At 50.6% G+C, this 21,731-nt stretch overlaps 4 protein-coding genes across 8 annotated transcripts; 2 read left to right on the top strand and 2 right to left on the bottom strand.

Annotated features, from left to right (window-relative positions):
• Nucleotides 1-76: 76 nt before the first annotated feature.
• On the top strand, nt 77-3,773 carry FCER1G (Fc fragment of IgE receptor Ig). 2 transcript variants are annotated; one of them, XM_027527843.1, is made up of 5 exons: nt 77-681; nt 2,526-2,617; nt 2,786-2,812; nt 3,231-3,251; nt 3,417-3,773. In XM_027527843.1, the coding sequence occupies exons 1-5, from the start codon at nt 633-635 to the stop codon at nt 3,477-3,479; spliced, it is 252 nt and encodes an 83-aa protein (XP_027383644.1). In that variant the 5' UTR covers nt 77-632; the 3' UTR covers nt 3,480-3,773. The 2 variants fall into 2 exon arrangements, with proteins under 2 accessions (XP_027383644.1, XP_027383636.1); XM_027527835.1 differs by having other exon boundaries at nt 2,780-2,812.
• Nucleotides 3,774-6,584: 2,811 nt separating this feature from the next.
• On the bottom strand, nt 6,585-7,910 carry APOA2 (apolipoprotein A2). The gene is made up of 4 exons (XM_027527789.1): nt 7,808-7,910; nt 7,580-7,655; nt 7,188-7,320; nt 6,585-6,819 (listed from the first exon to the last, which is right to left on the bottom strand). Exons 2-4 carry the CDS (start codon nt 7,629-7,631, stop codon nt 6,702-6,704), a joined length of 303 nt encoding a protein of 100 aa, XP_027383590.1. The 5' UTR covers nt 7,632-7,655; nt 7,808-7,910; the 3' UTR covers nt 6,585-6,701.
• A 2,483-nt stretch (nt 7,911-10,393) lies between these two features.
• On the top strand, nt 10,394-14,913 carry TOMM40L (translocase of outer mitochondrial membrane 40 like). The gene is made up of 10 exons (XM_027527778.1): nt 10,394-10,534; nt 10,746-10,995; nt 11,286-11,353; nt 11,651-11,743; nt 12,029-12,130; nt 12,277-12,382; nt 12,572-12,694; nt 12,809-12,885; nt 13,079-13,181; nt 13,319-14,913. Exons 2-10 carry the CDS (start codon nt 10,881-10,883, stop codon nt 13,456-13,458), a joined length of 927 nt encoding a protein of 308 aa, XP_027383579.1. The 5' UTR covers nt 10,394-10,534; nt 10,746-10,880; the 3' UTR covers nt 13,459-14,913.
• Nucleotides 14,043-18,993, bottom strand: NR1I3 (nuclear receptor subfamily 1 group I member 3). Of its 4 annotated transcripts, none has more exons than XM_027527754.1 (9): nt 18,909-18,993; nt 18,478-18,617; nt 17,810-17,940; nt 16,499-16,668; nt 15,929-16,068; nt 15,561-15,706; nt 15,349-15,465; nt 15,061-15,166; nt 14,043-14,893 (listed from the first exon to the last, which is right to left on the bottom strand). In XM_027527754.1, exons 2-9 carry the CDS (start codon nt 18,582-18,584, stop codon nt 14,785-14,787), a joined length of 1,026 nt encoding a protein of 341 aa, XP_027383555.1. In that variant the 5' UTR covers nt 18,585-18,617; nt 18,909-18,993; the 3' UTR covers nt 14,043-14,784. The 4 variants fall into 4 exon arrangements, with proteins under 4 accessions (XP_027383555.1, XP_027383537.1, XP_027383546.1 ...); XM_027527736.1 differs by having other exon boundaries at nt 14,043-14,305; XM_027527745.1 differs by having other exon boundaries at nt 14,043-14,305; nt 18,773-18,952.
• Between the last annotated feature and the right edge of the window lie 2,738 nt (nt 18,994-21,731).

The raw sequence follows: 21,731 nt of genomic DNA, 5'->3' as shown, positions 1-21,731 counted from the left end.
TGTCTTACCGTCTTTCACTTTAAAGAGAAACTTAGGGCGTTTGTCAACCATCTACTTCTCTGTTAGACTCAGTCCTTGGCAGTTTTTCCTGTTCATCTCCACCCCCGTTTCTGACTCTTGTTCCACTTCTCCATTCCCCGTTTCCTCTTTTCCCCTCACTTGCCCCCCCTTGCCCAAACCTTGCTGCCCACACTAATTGATAAACTCCTCAAGTCAAGCCTGGGTACAGAGTTCCAGATGGGAGAGAAGGGTTATCATGGGGTCTTAGAGAATCTTGAGGGGCAGTTTATCACCATTCTGTCTCTGGACAGGGCTGGAGTGAGAAGGTGGGTTTAGATAGCCTTTCTTAGATAGCCTTTCCCAAGCACAGGCGTCCTCTCTTTCCATGGTGACAGGGGCTTGGTCACTGAAGGACGGAGGCACGAGAGTTCAGATCTCCTAGCTCCCTTCCTTAGTTGGCCCTTCCGGGAGCTGCTCGTTTTCTTTTGCAGGAAGGGGAAGGGGCCAGAGCTCGGAGGAAGGCGTGGCAGGAAGGGGGGAACTCTGTGGTCAGGGAGCTGCTCACAGCACAGCTGCGCAGTGCCGGCAGAGCCTCAGATCCCCAGCTCTCAGCCCCTCAGCCCCTGGCCAGGATGATCCCAGCAGTGGTCCTGCTCTTACTCTTTTTGGTTGAACAAGCAGGTGAGAGGGTTTGATGAGGGACGGGGAGCTGGGCTCCAGGGTGGGAACCGAGGGCATGTGTCTGAGGGACAACGCGGGAACAGACGGAGGGAGGCTGGCATGGGGCAGGTGGACACAGAGACCCTGAGGCTGGTCCCATCCCATCCCCATCAGGGCACAGGAATTGTTCGCTCTTGTCCCCTTCTTATTTTTTCAGGGCTAATACACCATAAGGCTTCAGTTTGGCAGAGGAGTGGTTCTATGATGTGAAAAGCTGGTCCGGGGGAAAGCTTCCATTTCCCATGATGAGCGTTTTCTGTGGGGTGCATTTGGTCTTGTCCATTGGGAACTGATCTCTAGCTGGTTAAATAACAATTATAAAGCCCCCTTTAGGAAGGCAGGGGGCTGTCCTTGTGTTTAGGGGTGAGGCAAGGATAGTTAAACACAATTGCTGCCTCTAAGGGGTTTTCAGTAAGGCACAGCTGAAATGAGGGCAGGCAGCACACGATGCTCAGGTCTAGAGAGTTGGGAGCATCAGCTGAGAAATACTGAGGCAGAAAAGGAAGGTCTCTGTAGTTCTGAGGTTCCATCATTCTCTGACCTCTTCTTGCTCTCTTGGAGTTGTCTGTTTTTTTAAGACAGGATGGTCACAGCTGGGGTTTGGGGAGGAAGAGGTTAGTGAAACTTAAAGGGAAGTGGGGAAATTAAAAAAGATGGAGTGGGATGGACTTCAACCAGCCCAGCTGTGAAGGTGGAGGGAAGGTCTAAGTGAGGGACCAGTCCGCTGCCATAAGATGAGGCAGTAGGGCCACTGAGGCATAAAAGAGAGGGCGCAAGCTTTAAAAGTGGAAAACCTGGGTTTGAATTCAAGTTCTGTCACTTAACTCTGTGGCCCTGAAGAATTACTTTCCTTGGCCTCGGTTTCGTCATCTACAAAATGGCGATGATGTTTCCGTCGAGGGGTAGTTTTGAGATTTATGCAACACTGTGTGTGAAAGAATGTCACACCATAAAGCGCACTTAACCGGCATATCACATGCTCACGAGCTCTTCTGATAGGGGCCGGAGCTGATAGAGGCTGGAGCTCAGACGTTATTTGATTTTTTTCATTGCACAAAACTTCCTCTCTCGGTGGCCGAGAGTGAGTAACAGGGCAGAGTACCCGGAGCCGGAATCCATACTGCTCGTAGTCGTCCCCTTGAGCCTGGGCCGAGACGCTCACTCAACCTTGTGTGTAGAGCTGTCGGTGTCCATAAGGCCAAGGAAAGCAGGCACCTTGTTTTTATGTATTTAAGTGTCTCAGGATGAGGGTGGCGAGGGGGGAAAGCAGTGTGGCTGAGGCTAGATGACCAATAATAGAGTGATTGCCTTCCCTCCCTTCCTCAGCTCACATCCTTCCTGTCCAGCCCTCAGCCACAGGTCACAGGACTTAGCAAAGACACCCCTGTGGTTTCTTTGCTGAAATTTGTCACTGCCTCCCCTCACTTTACCCCTCTGGGCTGAGGTTTTCAGCCCAGTGAACACAAATGGGTCCCTTGAGGGCTATGAAGTGCTCAGTGGTGCCTGAGGAACCCACAGTGCTAAAAAGTTGGTTGGGGGCTAAAAGGGGAAGGCTCTCAACTCTCAGAGACTATAAGTTGCATCACAATGAACCCCTTCACACTCCTGTCCTACCCCTACCCTAGGGTGAGGGAGAAAACTGAGAGGTAAGAGAAACAGGAATCCAGAGAGGAAGATGAAGTTGCTTCCCCTGGAGGGTGCTCCTTCAGGCCCCATCCGACCTCCCAGAGCCCTTCCCTTCTCTCCTCTGAGCACCAGATCTCCCCCGCTGCCCCTGACCTGATGCGTGCGCTCTCTGCCTTCAGCGGCCCTGGGAGAGCCTCAGCTCTGCTATATCCTGGATGCCATCCTGTTTCTGTATGGCATTGTCCTCACCCTGCTCTACTGCCGACTCAAGGTAAGGCAGGGGCAGGGTGGGCTGAGGGCTGGAAGGAGAAGTGGGAGGTTGGTGGCAGCATGGCTTCAAGGCAAGGGGGAAAGGGGGTTTGAAGTTCCCCCATGAAGTCTGGAGGGGGAGCTGGGCCAACTAACTTCACCTTTGCTAATGACTTTCCTCCAGTTGCAGGTGCGAAAGGCAGCTACAGCCAGTGAGGTATGAACCCACCCTCAAAGGGGTGTCAACAATTTTTCAGACTCAGCCCTTCTAGGGTTTTAGCCTTGGGGTCTGTGGTCTCTGGGGCGGGGCATGGGACTCAGGTGCTGATCTGTTTAGCCTCAGAGACCCCCTCCCACCTCATCCTACGCACCCTGCCAGCTAGCCAAGTCACAAGTAAAATATTCAGCAGGCAACGAGGAAGAGTCAAGTGTAGACTGACAATGAGTACATGAGAGAGTTGAATGTTGTGTATGTATGTGTGTTGGTAGTGTTATGGGCAAATGTGCGTTCATGCCCCAGAGTGGCCTGAGGGAACCAGTCACCTCTGGCCAAATACCTCCCTGGGAGGGCAAGATGTTGAGGGGTCCTGTGGGACATGTTGGTCTCTAATGCTTTGCCCCTTTTGCCTCTACAGAAATCAGATGGCATTTACACGGTAAGTGAACCTGCCTCCCCCCACCACCTGGACTCCCTGTCCAGGAAGTCAGCAGAAGAGGGTGGGCTTTTGAGTGACCTTTGGAAGGGGTGGAGCCTGCGGGGGTGGCTAGGAAGCCCAGTGATGGGCTCAAGCTCCTGACTGTCCTTTGACCTCTATCTCCAGGGCCTGAGCACCCGGACCCAGGAGACTTATGAGACCCTGAAGCATGAGAAACCACCACAATAGCTTTAGAACAGATGCCCTTTGTCACTTCCTTCAAACGCTCTCCTCCCAGCCCTTGTGGTTGGCATCACATACGCCTCCCCACCATAAATGCCAGTTGACCCTACCCCTGTAATGACCTTCTGCCCCTCATTAATAATCACCAGTGATTCCTCCTCGTCAAAGACCTCAGATGCTCTTCACTGATGTCTATATTCTAGTCTCACCCCTCTGTGCCACCCTTCCCCTCTCCCCCACCCCCAGGTCCTACTAAACAGTGGGAAGGGACTAACATCAATAAAGACACCATAGACTGGACTCCATTCATTCATTCATTTAAGATTTATTCAGCCTCTACTAGCCTAGGCTGGATACTGAAGATACCATTTCGAGTAAGGCAAACTCGGTTCCTGACCTGCCAGAGCTCGTAGTCTAATAGACTTCAGGGTTGTTTTACTTGATTGAGGGATGAATGCTGACTGTGACTGGGGGAATGAAGAAACTCCTGACCCCCAGGTTCTCTAACATGGAGCTGGAGCAAGGAGTAATGTGTTGGGAGTCTAGGCACATTCAGAACAGTCAAACCCAGGAAATGACTTTCTCACCCAGCATGGCCCTCCATGCCTGACAACGGGAACAAGGTTGGATTGCAGGCAAGCCTGGCTGTCCAACCCCCGATAGTCACCAATCCAGATCAGAGTGGGCTACAGGGAGCAGGGTAAGCACATCTCATAATACACATGCATATGGGCATTAGCAGAGCTGGAAAGCCAAACGTGCAGAAGGGATGGTGTGACAAACGCGTGTGAGACTCCCAATGGAGGGTTTAATGGAAGATGTTTTCTGTGGATTCTGGGGTAAGACGGACCTCAGGGGGCCAGGTTGGAGGTGGAGGAGGGTAAGGCAAAGGGGAGGGCTTCCTAGGTGGCACGGTGGTAAAGAATCCACCTGCTAAAGCAGGAGGCACAGGGATCTGGATTTGATCTCTGGCCCAGGAAGATGCCTTGGGGGAGGAGATGACAACGCACTCAAGTGTTCTTGCCCGAAAAATCCCATGGACAGAGGAGCCCGGAAGGCTACAGTTCAAGGGGTCACAGAGTCGGACACAACTGAGCATGTGAGCAAATAAGGCAAAAGGGAATAAGTCGGGTCCGGGTAGGAGGCTAGCTCCTCTGAGGGCACGGGTGGGTGGTGAAGGGGTGCCCCTTGTCAGTGCCGGTCCTGTTTCAGGACTCTGTGGCAGTATCTGAGTCCCATCTGATGTCAGCCCTGCCTCTGATCCCGCAGGCCTGTGCAAATGGGTCCAGGTCTCCAGGCTTACCCCCATCTCCCCCTACCTCCACCCCGTGCTGGGCAGCACTTTGCACTGCATGGTGACTGACACTTTTCAGTGTTTCCAGCTTGTACCATTTGATCCACTCTTTAGCCCTGTGAGGAAATTCAAGCTCTTTGAAGTTAATTAACCTGTCCAAGGTCATCTTGCAAGTGAGGGACAGATCTCTGTCCCTGCATGTTTTACCACATGTTGGGGGGTGGGGGGGAAACGATACTGAGAAAGAAAGGGGAAGAAAGTAATTTTGAGTGGTAAGGGGCTAGAAGGCCAGACTGAAGAGGCTGATTAATATACAGAAGAGGGGGACAGGGATAGAGTGGGAGTTTGGGATGGAGATATGCACACTGCTATATTTAAAATAGATAACCAACAAGGACCTACTGTACAGTACAGAGAACTCTGTTCAATCTCTGTAATAACCTCAGTGGGAAAAGAATTTGGAAAAGAACAGATACATGAAATATGTATAACACAATTACCCTGCTATGTGCTTGAAACACCACATTGGTAATCAACTATACTCCAATATAAAATAAAAGTCTTAGAAAGTATATAGAAGAAATTGGAGCCATTTCTGATGTCTTGGGAAAGGTGGTTTCAGATGAGATATGAAGAATGAGTTAGGGTAGGGAAGTAAATATTTTAAAGATAAAGTATAAACAAGCTTTTATTGGAAATGCCCATTTTCCCATTTGCGGATTGTGAATCTCCTGCATCAGGCCAGCCTGACTTCCATTCCATTTTGATTTAAGCCAGGTTATCTCAGCTACCAGAATTTCTCGAGTCCTACATGTCCACCAAGTTGGAGAACTGGCAGGCCTTTAACTGGCTATCACGTCTGCTAGCTCTAGGCTCTAAGATAGCCACGAGAATTTAGGCCAGTTCTATGAACAGCACCCAGATAATGGTAAGGGAGGGGCTTTCCTGGTGGCTCAGACAGTAAAGAATCTGCAGTGCAGGAGATCTGGGTTTGGAGAAGGGAAAGGCTACTCACTCTAGTATTCTTGCCTGGAGAACCCTATGAACAGAGGAGCCTGGTGGGCTACAGTCCATGGGGTCACAAACAGTTGAACATGACTGAGTGATTAACACTTTCACTTTCAATAGTGGGGGAGATACTTGGAATGAGTGTTCTGCAGACAGGGGTCTAAGTGAGAGGTTTTAAATGGAAGGATTAGAGCACCTCTAGGGAAAGCTTCCCTGGTGGCTCAGCTGGTAAAGAATCTGCCTGTAATGCAGAAGACCTTGGTTCCAATCCCTGGGTAGAGAAGATCCCCTGGAGAAGAAAATGGCTACCGACTCCAGTATTCTGGCCTGGAGAATTAAAGATTTGCACACGACTGAGGGACTTGCACTTTCTTTTCAGGGGAGAAGCACAGTGTCCCCTGGCTCAGAATGGAGGGGAGGGGCCTTGGGTGACACCTCTGGGCTCATTTGGGGAAGCTTTCTCCTCTTCATAGTGTGGTAGAGGAAATTCTGAGGGGTGCTTTCATTTCCCATGACCTCTAGGAGTCTAGGGATTCAGATAATGAATCTTTCGCGCCTTTCAAGGTACCATGTCCAAGGCAAAGTCTCTATGTCGTTCCCAGGCCTGTGAAAAGATTCCTTGGGTTTGGAGAAGAGTCACCAGCACCTCCCAGCCTGTCATTTCCATCACTGGTCTCGTCAACCCTTTCTCCACCCCTTCACACCAAAATCCCTTTCCTGTTAGAAGCAGATTTCTCTTTGTTCTTAGTCCTACTCTTCCCCCGCGACCCTTATTTCTCCTGGTTCCCCAAACACAGCAGGCTCACAACTTAACTCCTGCAAAGTTTATTGTAGAAAACAAGGAGTGGGCAGGGAGAGGCACCTCAGGCCTGGCCAGCGGGTGTGCCAGGGGCGAGCGAGGGGTGGGAGGCCCGTATCTGCACACCTCAGCGGGTGGCAGGCTGCTTTTTGGGGTCTATAAAACTGCTCAAGAAGTTAAGCAGGTCAGTCCCAGCCTTCTTGAAGAAGGGCGTCAGTTCCTCCTGCGTCTTCTCAAAGTAGGCCCTGGCAACGTGAGGGGTTAGAAGTGAGGGTGAGGGACGGGTACTGGCCTTCTTGTGGTGGGAGGTGAGACCCGAGGCCCCAAACCCTAGTGCCTGGTCTGTCCTGGCAGACAGACAGGAGGGGAGACAAGCTCTCAACCCGGCAGAGGAACAGACCATAGAGAGAGAAATTCGAAGCCCAGTTCCTGCTGCCCCTCCCTGTTGAAGAGGTCTGAGGGATGTGTAGGATGATAATGGCATTTCCTCTACAATTAAACCTCATCCTCCCTAGCCCCCCACCCCTGAGCTCAGTGCTCTGTGGGATCTCCCAACTTCCCCTCTTGCTCTCCACAGCCCCCTGGTCACTGAACTCCCTTTGCTGAGACTTACTTGGCTTGGGTTTGAAGCTCTGAGCCCTTGGCCTTCTCCACAAGGTCCTTGCCATAGTCGGCCACAGTCTGGAAGTACTGAGAGACCAGGCTCTGCAGATTCGACTCCTCGGCCTGTCTCCGAACCAGAGCCCCTGTACATACACAGAAACACACACACGCTCTCTCAGTTGAGTCCCCAACAACGAGTCCCACATCTCTGCCAGGATTCAGCCTCAGCTCTCAGCCCTCTCCCTGAACAGGTATCCAACTCCAGGTCTTTGGATGGGTTTTCTGGGCTTTAGAGAGGGGATGATTTTCCTCTTCAGCTCTCTGGTTGCCAGACCTGGGCATAGCAGCACAGACAGCAGGGCACCTTCTCCTCCTTGGGACCCCTCTTCAGCTCACACCCACCTTCAAGGCCACAGATGGTCAGGAGCAGCACAGTCAATGCAAGCAGCTTCATGGTGTTAACGGCAGGGAAAGTGGCCTGCGAACAGTTGGGGGCAGGGGAGGTCACTGACGCTGCATGGGCTTCCCCGTTCCCCTGCGGCCCGCTCCCTCCACGTCCCCTCCAACTTGGCTCCCTTGTTCTGCCTGAAGTCTGTGGACGCGCCCTCGCCTCTCAATCTCTTACTGTACCTGGTCAGGGATGCTGTGTCTGTGTCTGTGTGTGGCCTGGCTGAGGAGGAAGGGGCTATATATCTCTGTGCTTCCCCACTCCACCCCATCAGGTGATAAGGACTTTGGAGGAGTCCAGTGGGGCAGGAACTATGCTGGAGTAAACAAGTTAGAGAAGTGGGGGGAGGAGAGGCCAGCATATAGGAGATGCCTGGTGATGGGGTTGGAGGCAGGGACTTAATGGATGCCAAGGGGATACATTTTAGTCCTATTCAAGATTCATTCCTTTGGGGCCTGGGACCAGTAGTCCTTGGATCTGAATCCTTCAGTAAGCAGGATTTCTAGGGTTTTCTTCTCTTTTTTCCTGGAAAACTTTGATGTATCAGATCTAACGACCTCAGCCCTTGGTATCTTTGTACCATTATGGGTAAATTTCATCTCCCAACCCTACCCCCATTCACTGAAACTTGACAGAGAGGTATTGGGGGACAGAAAAAAGGCGATAAAATCAGGGACAGGGGTGAGGGGAATGCAGGTTAGGAGAATAAGGATTAGGGCCAGAGGCCAGGTGTGATTGACTCTGTACTCTTTTGAGTTAATGTGTAATGAATGAGATGGGGGAGAAAACACTAGAACCAGAATGACCTTCCTGAGTGCAGATCAGCAAGCAAGCCCACCCCCAGTAAAACAAATTCAGAGAGCAGCTGCTGCCCACGCCACACCCCCTCCCGCCACCCCACCCCCCCATCATTGGCATGCTCTGGCAGGATAAAGGTTGAAGGTCTCTGGGCATTCGATTCTCTTATCAGGTCCAGGCAGTGGTCAGCCAATACAAGTCAGCAGGGGCCATAACATCCCTCCAACCAAGGTCCTGGCCCTTGTCCCTGTCCTGATTGTGAGGGAGGACAGAGATGCATTTCCCGGGCCCAAGGCCTTTGGGTGAAATCAGCTAAATAGAGATCACAAGTACTTGTATCTTTCATCCTTTGACCTCTTCCTGAGAGATGGGAGTGGTGATGTGAGCGCTAGTAGGGGAGGCGACTAGAGCCTAAGAAATTTTATTCTATCTTCAACTATTCCCCTGTGGAGCACTTAGTGCTTGAAAGGGAGCTCCACTGATTTGTCCCTGGCTTTGGAGTGGAGCGCATTTGAGGGCAGGAGCCTATATTTCTCAATTTTATTTGCCAACTCTGCCTAGGGAATCTTTTCACTTTCTTTCTTTCCTAGCAAACCAGGGAAGGAAGAATCAACTTCAGAGGTCAGGTGTTTCAGGGACTACTTCTGCTGGAACTCAGGTTGCAGCCCCTGCTCCTCTACCCCAAGCTCTCACATCCATTCCCTTTCTACAGAGAGGACTCTTGGGTGAACTTTAAAAGGTTTGGACCTCCAGGAGGGAGGGTGGGTCCCTTTTCCTACGGAGAGCTGTACCTATGAGTGGAATTCATTTGAGGGTGTATCACTGCAGATGGTGACTGCAGCCATGAAATTAAAAGACGCTTACTCCTTGAAAGGAAAGTTATGACCAACCTAGATAGCATATTCAAAAGCAGAGACATTACTTTGCCAACAAAGGTCTGTCTAGTCAAGGCTATGGTTTTTCCTGTGGTCATGTACAGATGTGAGAGTTGGACTGTGAAGAAGGCTGAGCGCCGAAGAATTGATGCTTTTGAACTGTGGTGTTGGAGAAGACTCTTGAGAGTCCCTTGGACAGCAGGGAGATCCAACCAGTCCATTCTGAAGGAGATCAGCCCTGGGATTTCTTTGGAGAGAATGTTGCTGAAGCTGGAACTCCAGTACTTTGGCCACCTCATGTGAAGAGTTGACTCATTGGAAAAGACTCTGATGCTGGGAGGGATTGGGGGGCAGGAGGAGAAGGGGAGGACAGAGGATGAGATGGCTGGATGGCATCACTGACTCGATGGATGTGAGTCTGAGTGAACTCTGGGAGTTTGTGATGGACAGGGAGGCCTGGCGTGCTGCGATTCATGGGGTCGCAAAGAGTCGGACACAACTGAGCGACTGAACTGAACTGAACTGTGTACTGTGAAGGACTGCGAAGAGGAGTCCCCAGGGGTTCGTATGGGTCTGGGTTGGGGCGGGGCCCCTAGGTAAGATATGAATCAGTGTTCGAAAGAAGTAGTCAGTCTTCCCTGGGCCACCTTTCACAGGCTATATGTCTCCAGGCTACACAGTGGAGGGAACTTCAGTGACTCAGGCCCCAAGATGCTCCCTCTAGTGTCTTGTTAGCTAGAAGGTTTTTCCCGACCTTGGAGAGGCAGGGCAATCTAACGCCATCTATTTGAGTAGATTGCCTGGAGAATCCCAGGGACAGGGGAGCCTGGTGGGCTGCCGTCTATGGGGTTGCACAGAGTCGGACACGACTGAAGCAACTTAGCAGCAGCAGCAAGGACCTAACCAATCAAGTACCGCCTGTCCCTGCAGTGCCGGAGTTGGAGCTCTCTGGAAGTAAGGTCGGCCACTCCTTTGCGTTTTCCTCTCCTATTGGCCAATGCTCGGCAGCCAAGCAGCCTTTTCCTTTTTTTTTTTTTTTTTAATCCATTGGGCGGAGCCCAATCAAGGAGGGTTGGGTCTCTGAAATCTTTTTTTCGCCCGGTTCCAAGATGGCGTCCATGACCACGCTGGGGGTGCAGCGTGAAGCCGCAGTTCTGCCATCACTCAAGATGGCTGCCCCCATCAAGATGACCGGGGTGTGCCTGGGGGAAAGGGGCAGCATGATGGTCTGAGAAGGTAAGGGTTATTGCCTCATTGCAAGCCTCGCCATGTGGCCTAGGAATGAAGAGTAGAAAGACTAGGAAGCTGGGTGAAGTCTGTAGTGCAGACTAGGATTAGAGAGTGGGGGAGGTCACAAGGGTGGCAGCGGGATTAAAGATGAAAGGGGAGTGTGCCTGGGGTTCAAGCTCCCCACCGGTGCCTTCTCTCCTTATTTTTCCTGTTCCAGGTCTAGCGTCGGACTATGTGGAAGTTTCTGGGACTGGGGAGCCGGATAATGGGGGGTGGGGCCCGTGGAGGGTAGAGGGAGCAACAGCGTCCTTTCTCAGGCGAACCCCGGCCCCTCCCTGACCTCTCTACTGAAATGGGGAACACACTGGGCCTGGCACCTATGGGGGCTTTGCCCCGCCGGAGCCCCCGTCGAGAGGAACCTCTCCCCAACCCTGGGAGCTTTGATGAGCTGCACCGGCTATGCAAAGGTGAGAAGACACCCAAGGCATTTGAGTGTCTCAAGTTGAAGGGGCAGAGAAGGGCGGGGTCTTGAGTGCTGGGTGTCCAGCGATGGGAGCAGAAAAGGGGAGATCACAGTTGGGGCATGCAGCCTCAGGGAGGATCAGGCGCCCCCATGGAGTGGAGCATTTCCTGTTGCAGGACTTGAGAGGAGGTCAGTTCCTCCAAAGCACTTCTGTGGGATTCAAAGGGGAGACGACTTCGTGGGGTGGGATTCCTTGTCTGCTTATTCCTTCCCTTCCCCCTCCCCTCCCTCCAGATGTATTCCCAGCACAGATGGAGGGAGTGAAGCTCGTTGTCAACAAGGTTCTGAGCAGCCATTTCCAGGTGCCCCCACTTCTCTGGCCCCTCCTTACTATTCCTCCCTGCCTGTCCCTGGATCTTTTCCTTTCCTTTCGTGCTCCCCCCTTAGCCAGGCTAAATGGGACAAAAGAGGAGGGATATGGGGCCTTTTCGACTTCCTTTGCCTGTGGGACTTGTTGCTTTTAATCTGGCGACCCTCTGTATAAGTTGGAATGTTTGGGTTTCTTAAAAGACCTGCTGGATGGGGAATAGATGAAGGTAGGATGGGGGATTGAAATGGAGCAGGAATGCCGTCTTCTCCATGGATTTCTCTTTCCTCAGGTGGCCCACACTGTGCACATGAGTGCTCTGGGTTTGCCAGGCTATCATCTTCATGCGGCCTATGCAGGGGACTGGCAACTTAGTCCCACTGAGGTGAGGGCTCCACTGACCTGGGTTATCTCCCCCAAAGGCCAGTTGGGACTCAGGTGTAGAGGAGGAAGAAATGTGTTTGTTATGGGGAAGAATGGGCAGGGTATGTCCTCTGCATTTCTTCTGAATGGGAGAAGGTGGGGAAACCTATCTGTGTGATGGGTTGAGAGTTTGTCTTTGTGATTCCACTAGGGGGTGCTGCGTACTGTTAAAGAAATCCTACGTTTGGACTGGGGCCGAGAGGTGCCCCTCTGCTCGGTGTTACTGACTGTGGACACTCTTCAACAGGTGTTCCCCACTGTGGTGGGAGATATGGACAGCGGTGGCAGCCTCAACGCCCAGGTCCTGCTCCTCTTGGCGGAGCGGCTCCGAGCCAAGGCTGTCTTTCAGGTGACCGGGGTTCCCACCTTCATCCACTGAGGCATTTCCTCTTTCTCCTCCTCGAGTGTTCTGCCCTGGTGGCTGGGGGACAGCAGTAGAGGCAGCAGTGATTGTAAGGAGAGCGGGAGCTTTTACTTCTTGCCCTCCCTATCTAGACGCAGCAGGCCAAGTTCCTGACCTGGCAGTTCGATGGCGAGTATCGGGGGGATGACTACACAGCCACTCTAACCCTAGGAAATCCGGACCTCATTGGGGAATCAGGTGAGGAATGGGTGCAGGGTTCTTTTGGTCTTGGCCACCCACCTGCCCATGTTGACTATGCCTCTGCATGTCTGTACAGTTCAGGGATTAGAGAAAAAACTTTGGGGGCAGGCTGGGGTGGGAGCCATTGGGAATGAGAGAGCAGGCCTATCTCTATGACTGACTCCAGGTCTCCCCACTCCCCTGCAGTGATCGTGGTCGCTCACTTCCTGCAGAGCCTCACTCATCGACTGGTGCTGGGAGGAGAGCTAGTTTATCACCGGCGGCCGGGCGAAGAGGGGGCCATCCTGACACTGGCTGGGAAGTACTCGGGTATGGGGTGAGGAAGAATAGTGAGGGGGAGGGCAATTCTGGCCTTGGCTGGAGATGCTGGCCTGTGTTCTACTGCAGTAACGCTCTTTGTCTCTTGTACTTTGGTTTTCACAGCTGTACACTGGGTAGCTACGTTGAATGTGGGATCAGGTGGGGCCCATGCAAGTTATTACCACAGGGCAAATGAACAGGTGAGTCTACTGACCCCATGCCCTTCCCCCAGCAGGCCCCTGCGGACCCCCGCAGGCGCTGCTGACCTGCTGATTTTCCTGCCCACACTACGTATACATTTCACGCGTGCCTTCATTCTGCCGGTCCCCTGTCAGGACTCCTCTTGTCTTCACTGAGACAGATCCGTCTCCCATCATCGCCCTCCATTCTCAGGTTCAGGTTGGAGTGGAGTTTGAAGCAAACACAAGGCTACAAGACACAACCTTCTCCTTTGGTTACCACCTGACTCTGCCCCAGGCCAACATGGTATTTAGAGGTGAGAACTGTTCAGATGATATTCTGAGGTGCTGAGGGATTGGGGCAGGCAGTGGGAGGGAAGTGCTACCTTGAATCCGCTGACCCCTTTCTCCAAGCCCTGTTAAATAGCATAGTGCGTATTCTCTTCCCCAACAGGCTTGGTGGATAGTAACTGGTGTGTGGGTGCTGTGCTGGAGAAGAAGATGCCCCCCCTGCCTGTCACCCTCGCCCTCGGAGCCTTCCTTAATCACTGGCGCAACAGATTCCACTGTGGCTTTAGCATCACTGTGGGCTGAGGTCATCCCAGAGCCAGCCCACACAACAGCTGGAGCCTCTGAGTTAGGTGTCCTGGGGCCAGAGCCCTCTCCAGAGCCCACCTTGCTGGGTGACCTCTGGGTCCTAAGAGCAGAGTGGGGACAGGACCACAACCTCCTCAGAACTGGAGCTGCCACGGGGCAGCTGCTGAGGCAGTGGTTGAGTCTCCCACCTCTGCCATCAGTCCAGTATCATCTTCCCATGCTCTTATGGCTCTGGACTAGAGGAGAAGAATTAAGGGGTATGTCTGGCTGAATTTTCTCTCCTCACTACCACCTCCTTTATTTCTCTGTGGATTAAAGCTCCTAGCCTCTTTCTTTTCAGAGCAGAAAAATCTGCATGGGATTCACTCCCCATCCTGTGTTCCATCCCAGAGTTTCCCAAACTGGGAAAAGAAGGGCTGAAGGGCTCAATCTTTGACCTCAGAAAGTGGGGCCCACCTGTTCCCGGAAGGAGCTTCTTTACCTCTTAGCTCTGAGGCTTCCTCCTTCCGCATCTTCTGTGCTTCCAGAAAACAACTTTGTCCCCACAGCCACCCCTCACTCTCCCTATTACTGCATGAAGAGGCAGTTACTGCTTTAATCTTTCTTTGCAACCAATGGGCTCCCTGTTTACTGTCTCCAACCTCTGGCCCCAGGATTCTCCCCTTTCCAGTCCAACGTGTCCAGGTGGGGCTGGGGAAGGAGGTAGATTGGGCCTCAGCTGCAGATCTCCTGGAGCAGTGGCATCATGGTGGACAGTCCCTGGATGTTCTGGATTTGGTACCAAAATGCATCGTGAATACTTCGGAGATCAGCCAACAGGCCCAGCAGCTTTGCATATAGAAACCTTTGTGGTCACCAGGGAAAGAGGAGAGAAATAAGGCAGCTAAGAGTCTTGTCCTGAGGCCCTGACCCCCTGAATTGCCTCTCAGTGAAGCTAGGTCTGAACACCAAGTTCCAAAGGGGCCTCTGTGTGACACTGACTTCTCTCACCATGCTGTTTGTCTTGAACCCAGAGCCCAAAGGGCCAAGTGACAGATCTTCAGCTGTGTGGATCTGGCCTTGTAGAGCAGATTCTAGAAGGTGGGTGTGTTCTATGGTATTATAACCCTCTTCTGATCAAACTGGCACATTGAGAAATAAGCAAAATAGAAGTGGAGTGTGCCCCAGAGCCTGGTTAGCTCATGGACTGTGGAACCAGGGACTGGCTTTGGCCATGAAACTGAATGACCATAACTTCAAGGGGAACGAAAAATTAAAGGAATTGGACCAATGGAGAGGAGAGGAAGGGCCAAGAGAGTGAACAAGACTCTTGATAAGATGGCTTTAGTCTGGAGAAGTTGGCTTGGTGAGGTGATGGATGTCATCAATCTCAGGAATGCTATTACACAGAGCCTGTGAGCTACCACTTTGCATCTCTGCTGAATAAAAAGATCTGGAAAAAGTGAGATGAAACAGCAGTAGGAGCAATTTGAATGCCGAAACTCTGTGAAACGGGAGGGAAGGACTAGATTCCCAGGGGCCCTGGTAAAAGTACTCATCCTGAGTTTAGTTCACGCTAACTCCTTTGGTACAGCCTCCACGTGCCCAGTCCCACCATACCGGTCCCGGGGTCGTGGCTGCTGGCCTTGGATGTAGTTCTGCAGAGTCAGCGCCATCTCCTCTTGCAACTGATCGATCTCCTCCCTGCAGGTTATTCCAGGCCGGTCTATAACATAGGGAGTGAGGAAGGATAAGATGGGAGGTTGTGGGTGGCCTGGAGAGCCAAGACTGGGATAGACCCACTCGACAGGTGTGAAGACTACAAGGCCTGGATGGATGGATTGAGGGAGCTGGGAGTTTGGGCAGAGGTGGTAGAATGAAAGCTTCTGGACTTTGGGGGATGCTCACCAGGAGAGAAGAGGGCCATTGCAGCCATGAGCACATACTCAGGCTCCTGGAGCTGTAGTTGGCGCAGTGTCCTGTGGAAGCCAAAGAGGAACTCCAAAAACTCTTCCTGGAACCCCGCTGTGGGAGATACTAGGCTTAGGAGCCTGTGGGTCACCTTGCCACATACCCTACCAAAGGGATGCATGCCCTCTGCTGCCCGAGCACCATCTCACCTTGTGCTGCATCTTCTATGGTGTAGCGAAGAGGCCCACAGAGGAAGTTTTGTGTTTGGAGACAGAAAGTGGTGTTGAGTGCAATATGACAGATTTCTATAGCTGCTCCCTTGAGAAGGGAGATCTGGTCCTCCATGGGCAGGGACCTGTGAGGAGCAGGAGACCTGCACATTAGGCTGAACTTCAGAGAGGGAGAGGAACCCCCAGTTCTTACTGAGATGCTTAAAAGCCAAGCTGAGAATTCAAGATCCGCTACTGGAAAGGGCTGAGGGATGGGTTAGTTTGGTTAGTGACTTTTTTTTGATGGAGTGGGATTATAATTTACTGGAGCAATTTCTTCCTGAAAGGCACGGGGAGGGGTCACGTACCGAAAGAGGGGCAGATCCTTGGTGAACTTGATGATTTGCTGTACCATGAAAGTGATGACATCTGCAAAATGCATGAGCAGGGGCAGTACTGGGACCAGGGCGGGCAAGCGCTGGTGATGGATGAACAGATGAGCTGGTGGCTGCAGAGATCAGAGCCTGAGTGAGAGGCTCCGGACCTAGGGGTCTCTTTTAGGTTTCTCTAGTTTTATCTGATGGCTCAAACGGTAAAGAATCTGCCTGCAATACGGGAGACCCAGGTTCAATCCCTGTGTTGGGAAGATTCTCTGGAGGAGGAAATGGCAACCGACTCTGATATTCTTGCCTGGGAAATCCCATGGACAGAGAAGCCTGGTGGGCTACAGTCCATGGGGTCACAAAGAGTGAGACATGACTAAGCGACTAACCCAACAGTTTTATCTTGGAAGGATTCCAGGCTGAGAAGTCTGCCTTGGCTGGGGTTCTGGAGAAGTTCTGTCCTCTATCAGGGCATGGCACACAGTCCCCTCCCTCGGGCCAGCCTCCTTGGACACCCTTTTGTCTTATTTCATCTTGAATCCTATAAATGCTCACCCTGAACTGCACAAACTGGTCAAACATGGTGCCCACATGGCGAGCGTGGGCCCCCAGGAGTGTCCGGACTAGCTCTTTCTGCTCCTTACTCAGCTGCATTGATCCTTGCTGTGCCCGTCGCTGGGCCTGTCTTGCTCGCCGCAGTGCCAGGGCTTCTGTCGATAGGATCACTGTGCCCGGGGAAGGGATGTGACAAAGCTATTGAGACCAGCAGAGAGCACTTCTCTCTGCCAGCCCCTGGCTTGGGACCCTTGGACACTCTGCACAGTGGACACAAGGAGGGAGGAGAGTTCCTGACATTTCCTTGGGCTCGACTGGAGTCCCAGAGGCTCCAGGTGGTAGGGGATTCCTGTAACATTTGCTCCGACCCATGGGACACTGTGGCAGAAAACAGCACTGTGGGAGGGAAAGGAAGGATGGACAATAAAGTAGGGAAAGTATTAGGAGATGATCGGCTTCTGGGGGAATATTGAAGAGGGAGGGCTTGTGATACCAAAAACATCACCTTATGTTGCAATAGCTTTATAATTTCAAAGCTTCTGAGGTTAGGTCTCAGTGAATGAAATAATCCTATGGGTAGAGAGGGCAGGTGTGATTTCCATGTTTTTCAGAAACAGAGAGAGGCTGACATTCTAGTTCCAGGGCCAAGGTCACGAAATACTTATGTGATGTAGATTGGATTCAAGATTTTTTGACTTCTACAGTTTCTTTTCTACTACTCCATGATGAAAAGTAATGTGATGTCACAAAGAAAATAAGGGTCTGGTGAATACTGACTCTCCAGTTTTCAGCTGAGTGTACTTAGGCAAGCTGGTTTCTGTTAGTTTAAGTTTATTACAAGTTACATTGTCTTTTGGGGGCTGAACCTAATTACTTGGCACTGAGTTGAGTAGTTACTAAGTAACAGGCACTATACTTGAGAGATAGAGGAGAAAAAGCAAGCCATAAGAATACCTAGGAAAAGAGCATTCCAGATAGAGGGAATGGCAAGTGCAAGTGTAAGTTACGTAAGTCCCCAGGAGAGCGTACTTTGGTGTGTTTGAGAATGGCATTGCCATCAGTGTGGCTGGGATGGATTGAGCAAGGGGAAAGAGTAGGAAGTAAAATCTGAGAGGTGGATGGCAGGCATGGGACTGTGAGACCATGGACCATAAGAGAGATGAGGAGCCCTTGGAGATCTTAAGTGACATTGTCTGACTTGTTTCAAAAAGCTTACTCTGCCTTCCAGGTGGAGAATAATGCTGTGGGAACAAGGGCAAAGCATGGTCAGGGGAGGACACTGGATTCTTGGGATGGTAGGGGGCAACTCACTGTCCTTCTTCATGCCAGCATCCAAGCACTTCTGCAGCCTGCAGGCAGGGCAGTGGCGCCTCTGGGCCTTGTTGACCTCACAGCTTCCAGCGAAGGGGCACGTGAGACTGGTGCTTTTGTTGACTGTTCGCCTGTGGAGACAGACGTTGTGAGGGGCTACAGTGATACGGTCCCAAAAGAATCTATGGTGGGGATTCCCTGGTGGTCCAGGGGTTAGCACTTGGTGCTTTCACTGCCAAGGGCCCGGGTTCAATCCCTGGTTGGGGAACTAAAATCCTGAATCTATGGGGACATGGGCTAATCTGAGCTGTGTCCAGAAGTCCCTAGGGGTAGGGAGGACACAGTACGTCTCAAGCATTGCCATGGGGCACAGAATCAGTCAGGAGTCTATACTTTCTATAGACTGGGCTAGTTTGGTGCTTTGCAGGTAGTGAGTACGCTTGACTCAGGGGCTGTGTCCAGAGGACACACTCTCTGCCTCCCTTTGTTCTTTTGCCATATGTTTATACAGTGTTGAGGTTGCCAGCATGTCACATGCTAGCTATAGGATGGTTAGGTTCCAAGATGCAAGAGTGCTGTAGCCGGGCAAGCCCTAGCATGTGCCAAGGCTTAAAGGCTGTCTGGCAGGCAGTTTGGGAGGTTGTTTGTGTTGAGGAGGAGGTTCTCACCTGAAGAAACCCTTGCAGCCCTCACAAGTCAGGGCATGGAAGTGGTAGCCTGTAGCCCGGTCCCCACACACTGCGCAGTTCCTCGGCTCGTCTTCCCCACTGGCCATGGCTTCAGGTATTGGGGTGGCTGTCGCAGGCCCCTGAATTTGGGAGGGGTTAGCAGTCAGCTCTGGACCCCCCCTTGACATTCGACCCCCCTTCTGCAGAGCTTCTCCCCAAACCTACCCTGGGCCTGACCCCCTGCACTATCTGCACTTCATTGCTTTTAATCTCTGCCCACCAAGAGATTTCCTACCTGCTCCTCTTACACAGCATGTAGCCTGCAGGCCACAGAATCTGGTGTTGGGTTCTTCTCCCCAGACTCCCCCTCTGACCTGCTTTCCGCTTGATTTCAGGAGCTGTTTAGAGTGAGGGATTATGGCCCTCAGTACCTGGAAAACAAGGAACGTCTGCTGTGTGTAGCCTCCGTTGTTCTTAGTGATTACCTGGATGGGGCACAGACTCTGGACCCAGGGCAAAGACTTGGGTGGGAGGTTTTCCCGGCATGCCCTTGGTGCTGGCTGCTGGCACATGGGGAGGGACCCTGGCAGGAGGGGACCTCGTGACTCGTTAGAAACTCCTCCTTATCAGATCCATAGGGACTTTCCCGACTGCCGAGTTTCATGGTAGATCTGCAGCCTTCTCTGTATTTGGATTCTGGGACAAGCTGAGAGGATGAAGGGAGAGTGGGAGACAACAAGCTTTTTCACATGTGGTGTGTCCACAGTAAAAGAATAGGCATAACAATTGTACACTGCTCCTCTAAGGTGAGTTCTTCAAAAGAGACTGGGGCCTAATTAAGAGCTTATGTATAAAGAGCTAGAAGAGGCACCACTTCCGAAGCAGGGAGGGCTGAGAATTAAATCAGAGTGGCTTCTAGAATGTTAGAGGTATTTGGGATTGATCTGGGGACTCGTGCACCAGAGATGGCTTCATGGGAGTGTGCCTATGAAGTCACACAGGCTCTGTGCTCAGAGGGATCTTGGGCTTGTTTTAATGCTCTGCTATTTCTACTGGCTTGAAATTCTTAATGATGTTTGAAAAAGGGGCTCTGCGTTTTTGTTTTTCAGTGGGCCCTGCAAATTATGTACCTGGTCCTGTATGGAGCCAAGATGAAGGACTTCTAAGTAATAAGTTTAGGAATCAGAAGTAGGAGCCTTCACTATGGTTGTCTAGTGCTCCATAAATACTGAAGAATATTTTTGCAAGTATAAAAAGTGTGCATGTGTTCAGATGGCCAAGAGGCACTTGAAAAGATGTTCAACATCATTAATTATTAGAGAAATGCAAATCAAAACTACAGTGAGATATCACCTCATACCAGTCAGAATGGCCATCATCAAAAATTTACAAGCAATAAATGCTGGAGAGGGTGTGGAGAAAAGGGAACACTCCTACACTGTTGGTGGGAATGCAAATTGGTGAGGTCACTATGGAGAACAGTAAGGAGATTTCTTTAAAAACTAAAAATAGAGCTACCATATGACACTGCAATCCCACTCCTGGGCGTATGTCCAGAGAAAACTGTGGTTTGAAAGGATACATGCACCCCAGTGTGCATTGTAATGCTGTTTACAATAGCCAAGGCATAAGCAATCTAAATGTCCATTGACGGATGAGTGGATGAAGATGTGGTACATATATACAATGGAATATTACTCAACCATTGTAAAGAATGAAGTAATGCCATTTGCAGCGACATGGATGGACCTGAAGATCATCATACTGAGTAAAGTAAGTCAGACAAAGACAAATTCATATGTTATTGCCTATATGCAGAACCTGAAAAAATGATACAACTGAACTTATTGACAAAACAGACTCACAGACATAGAAAATAAATTTATGGTTACCAAAGGGGAAAAGAAAGGTGGGTGGGAAATATAAATGAGGAGTTTGGGATTGACATATACACATGACTATTTCTAAAATAGATAACCAATAAGGACCTACAGTATAGCACAGAGAAATCTGCTCAATATTCTGTAATAATATAAAGAGGAAAAGAATTTGAAAAAGATTGACATATGTATAACTGAATCACTTTGCTGTACACCTGAAACCAATACAATATTGTAAATCAACTACTGTGGCTGTTGTTGTTTAGTTGGTGACTCCTGTCTGACGTTTTGCGACCCCATGGAGTGTAACCCACCAGACTCCTCTGTCCATGGGATTTCCCAGGCAAGAGTACTGGAGTGGGTTGCCATTTCCCTTTCCAGGGGATCTTCTTAACACAGGGATCTAACGTCTCCTGCATTGGCAGGAGGATTCTTTACCACTGAACCACCAGGGAAACCAGAATCAACCACAGTTGATTAAAAATAGCAAATAAAAAAGTAAAAATTCTGAAAAGAATAAGTGTGTATATAACACTCTCTCCGAAATTTATGAATGGAAAAAAAATAATTTCCAAAGCTTATTTGGATGTGTTGGAGATGGGTAACATGTTGGGTAAATCTATGCTGGATAAATCTGATCATGCAAACACTGCAATAAGGTACAAATCTCAATCTTTCACCTTGAAAGTTCGATCTCAGTGCACATCCCCATGGGTGTTTGTTGTTCCTGTGCTTATATAGTCTTCTCCTACTAGAATACAGCATTTTTTCTTTTTGTCATATTGTTCGTTTCTTCAGTTAAGGACTAAATTATAACGAATGTTGCTCTGACAATGAGTTAAAAACCAAATGCAGGCTAGAACCATAAAAATACACTTAGAGAGAAGAGACTGGGTTAGAAAGAGCTTTGTTTAGGTCCTCTTCATCTCAAGTAGGTGCAACATTCAACTATGTATAACTTACTGCGGTTTGAAATAAGCTGAGTTCCAGAGAGCACAGACTTGGATCTGGTCCTTGCATATGTATGTGTGTGCATCTGTTGTTATCTTTGCTTGAGTGGGACTATTGTGAGAATTTACACTAACTCATTCAATCAACAAATACTGAGAATCTCCTATATATTAGACACTAGTACTCTTGCCTGGAAAATCCCATGGACTGAGGAGCCTGGCGGGCTGCAGTCTGTGAGGTCGCTAAGAGTCGGACACGACTGAATGACTTCACTTTCATTTTTCACTTTCATGCATTGGAGAAGGAAATGGCAACCTGCTCCAGTGTTCTTGCCTGGAGAATCCCAGGGATGGGGGAGCCTGGTGGGCTGTAGTCCGTGGGGTTGCTAAGAGTTGGACACGACTGAAGTGACTTAGCAGCAGC

Source organism: Bos indicus x Bos taurus, chromosome 3 (assembly GCF_003369695.1).
Source record: "Bos indicus x Bos taurus breed Angus x Brahman F1 hybrid chromosome 3, Bos_hybrid_MaternalHap_v2.0, whole genome shotgun sequence".
In the NCBI taxonomy this organism is placed as follows: Eukaryota; Metazoa; Chordata; class Mammalia; order Artiodactyla; family Bovidae; genus Bos; species Bos indicus x Bos taurus.
The sequence above is the reverse complement of the archived record's forward strand: the minus strand, read 5'-3'. Positions and strand labels throughout refer to the sequence as shown.

Coding starts and splice junctions, on each gene's coding strand:
- FCER1G (XM_027527835.1), top strand. CDS start 633: ATGATCCCAGCAGTGGTCCTGCTCTTACTCTTTTTGGTTGAACAAGCA. Junction 2,618..2,779: donor TGCTCTACTGCCGACTCAAG/GTAAGGCAGGGG, acceptor ACTTTCCTCCAG/TTGCAGGTGCGAAAGGCAGC. Junction 3,252..3,416: donor AATCAGATGGCATTTACACG/GTAAGTGAACCT, acceptor CTCTATCTCCAG/GGCCTGAGCACCCGGACCCA.
- APOA2 (XM_027527789.1), bottom strand. CDS start 7,631: ATGAAGCTGCTTGCATTGACTGTGCTGCTCCTGACCATCTGTGGCCTT. Junction 7,321..7,579: donor GACCATCTGTGGCCTTGAAG/GTGGGTGTGAGC, acceptor GTGTATGTACAG/GGGCTCTGGTTCGGAGACAG. Junction 6,820..7,187: donor GAGCTTCAAACCCAAGCCAA/GTAAGTCTCAGC, acceptor TCACGTTGCCAG/GGCCTACTTTGAGAAGACGC.
- TOMM40L (XM_027527778.1), top strand. CDS start 10,881: ATGGGGAACACACTGGGCCTGGCACCTATGGGGGCTTTGCCCCGCCGG. Junction 12,383..12,571: donor GGACCTCATTGGGGAATCAG/GTGAGGAATGGG, acceptor ACTCCCCTGCAG/TGATCGTGGTCGCTCACTTC. Junction 13,182..13,318: donor GGCCAACATGGTATTTAGAG/GTGAGAACTGTT, acceptor CTTCCCCAACAG/GCTTGGTGGATAGTAACTGG.
- NR1I3 (XM_027527736.1), bottom strand. CDS start 18,584: ATGGCCAGTGGGGAAGACGAGCCGAGGAACTGCGCAGTGTGTGGGGAC. Junction 17,941..18,477: donor GGCTGCAAGGGTTTCTTCAG/GTGAGAACCTCC, acceptor CTGTCTCCACAG/GCGAACAGTCAACAAAAGCA. Junction 14,306..15,060: donor CAGCCACGACCCCGGGACCG/GTATGGTGGGAC, acceptor GTGACCACAAAG/GTTTCTATATGCAAAGCTGC.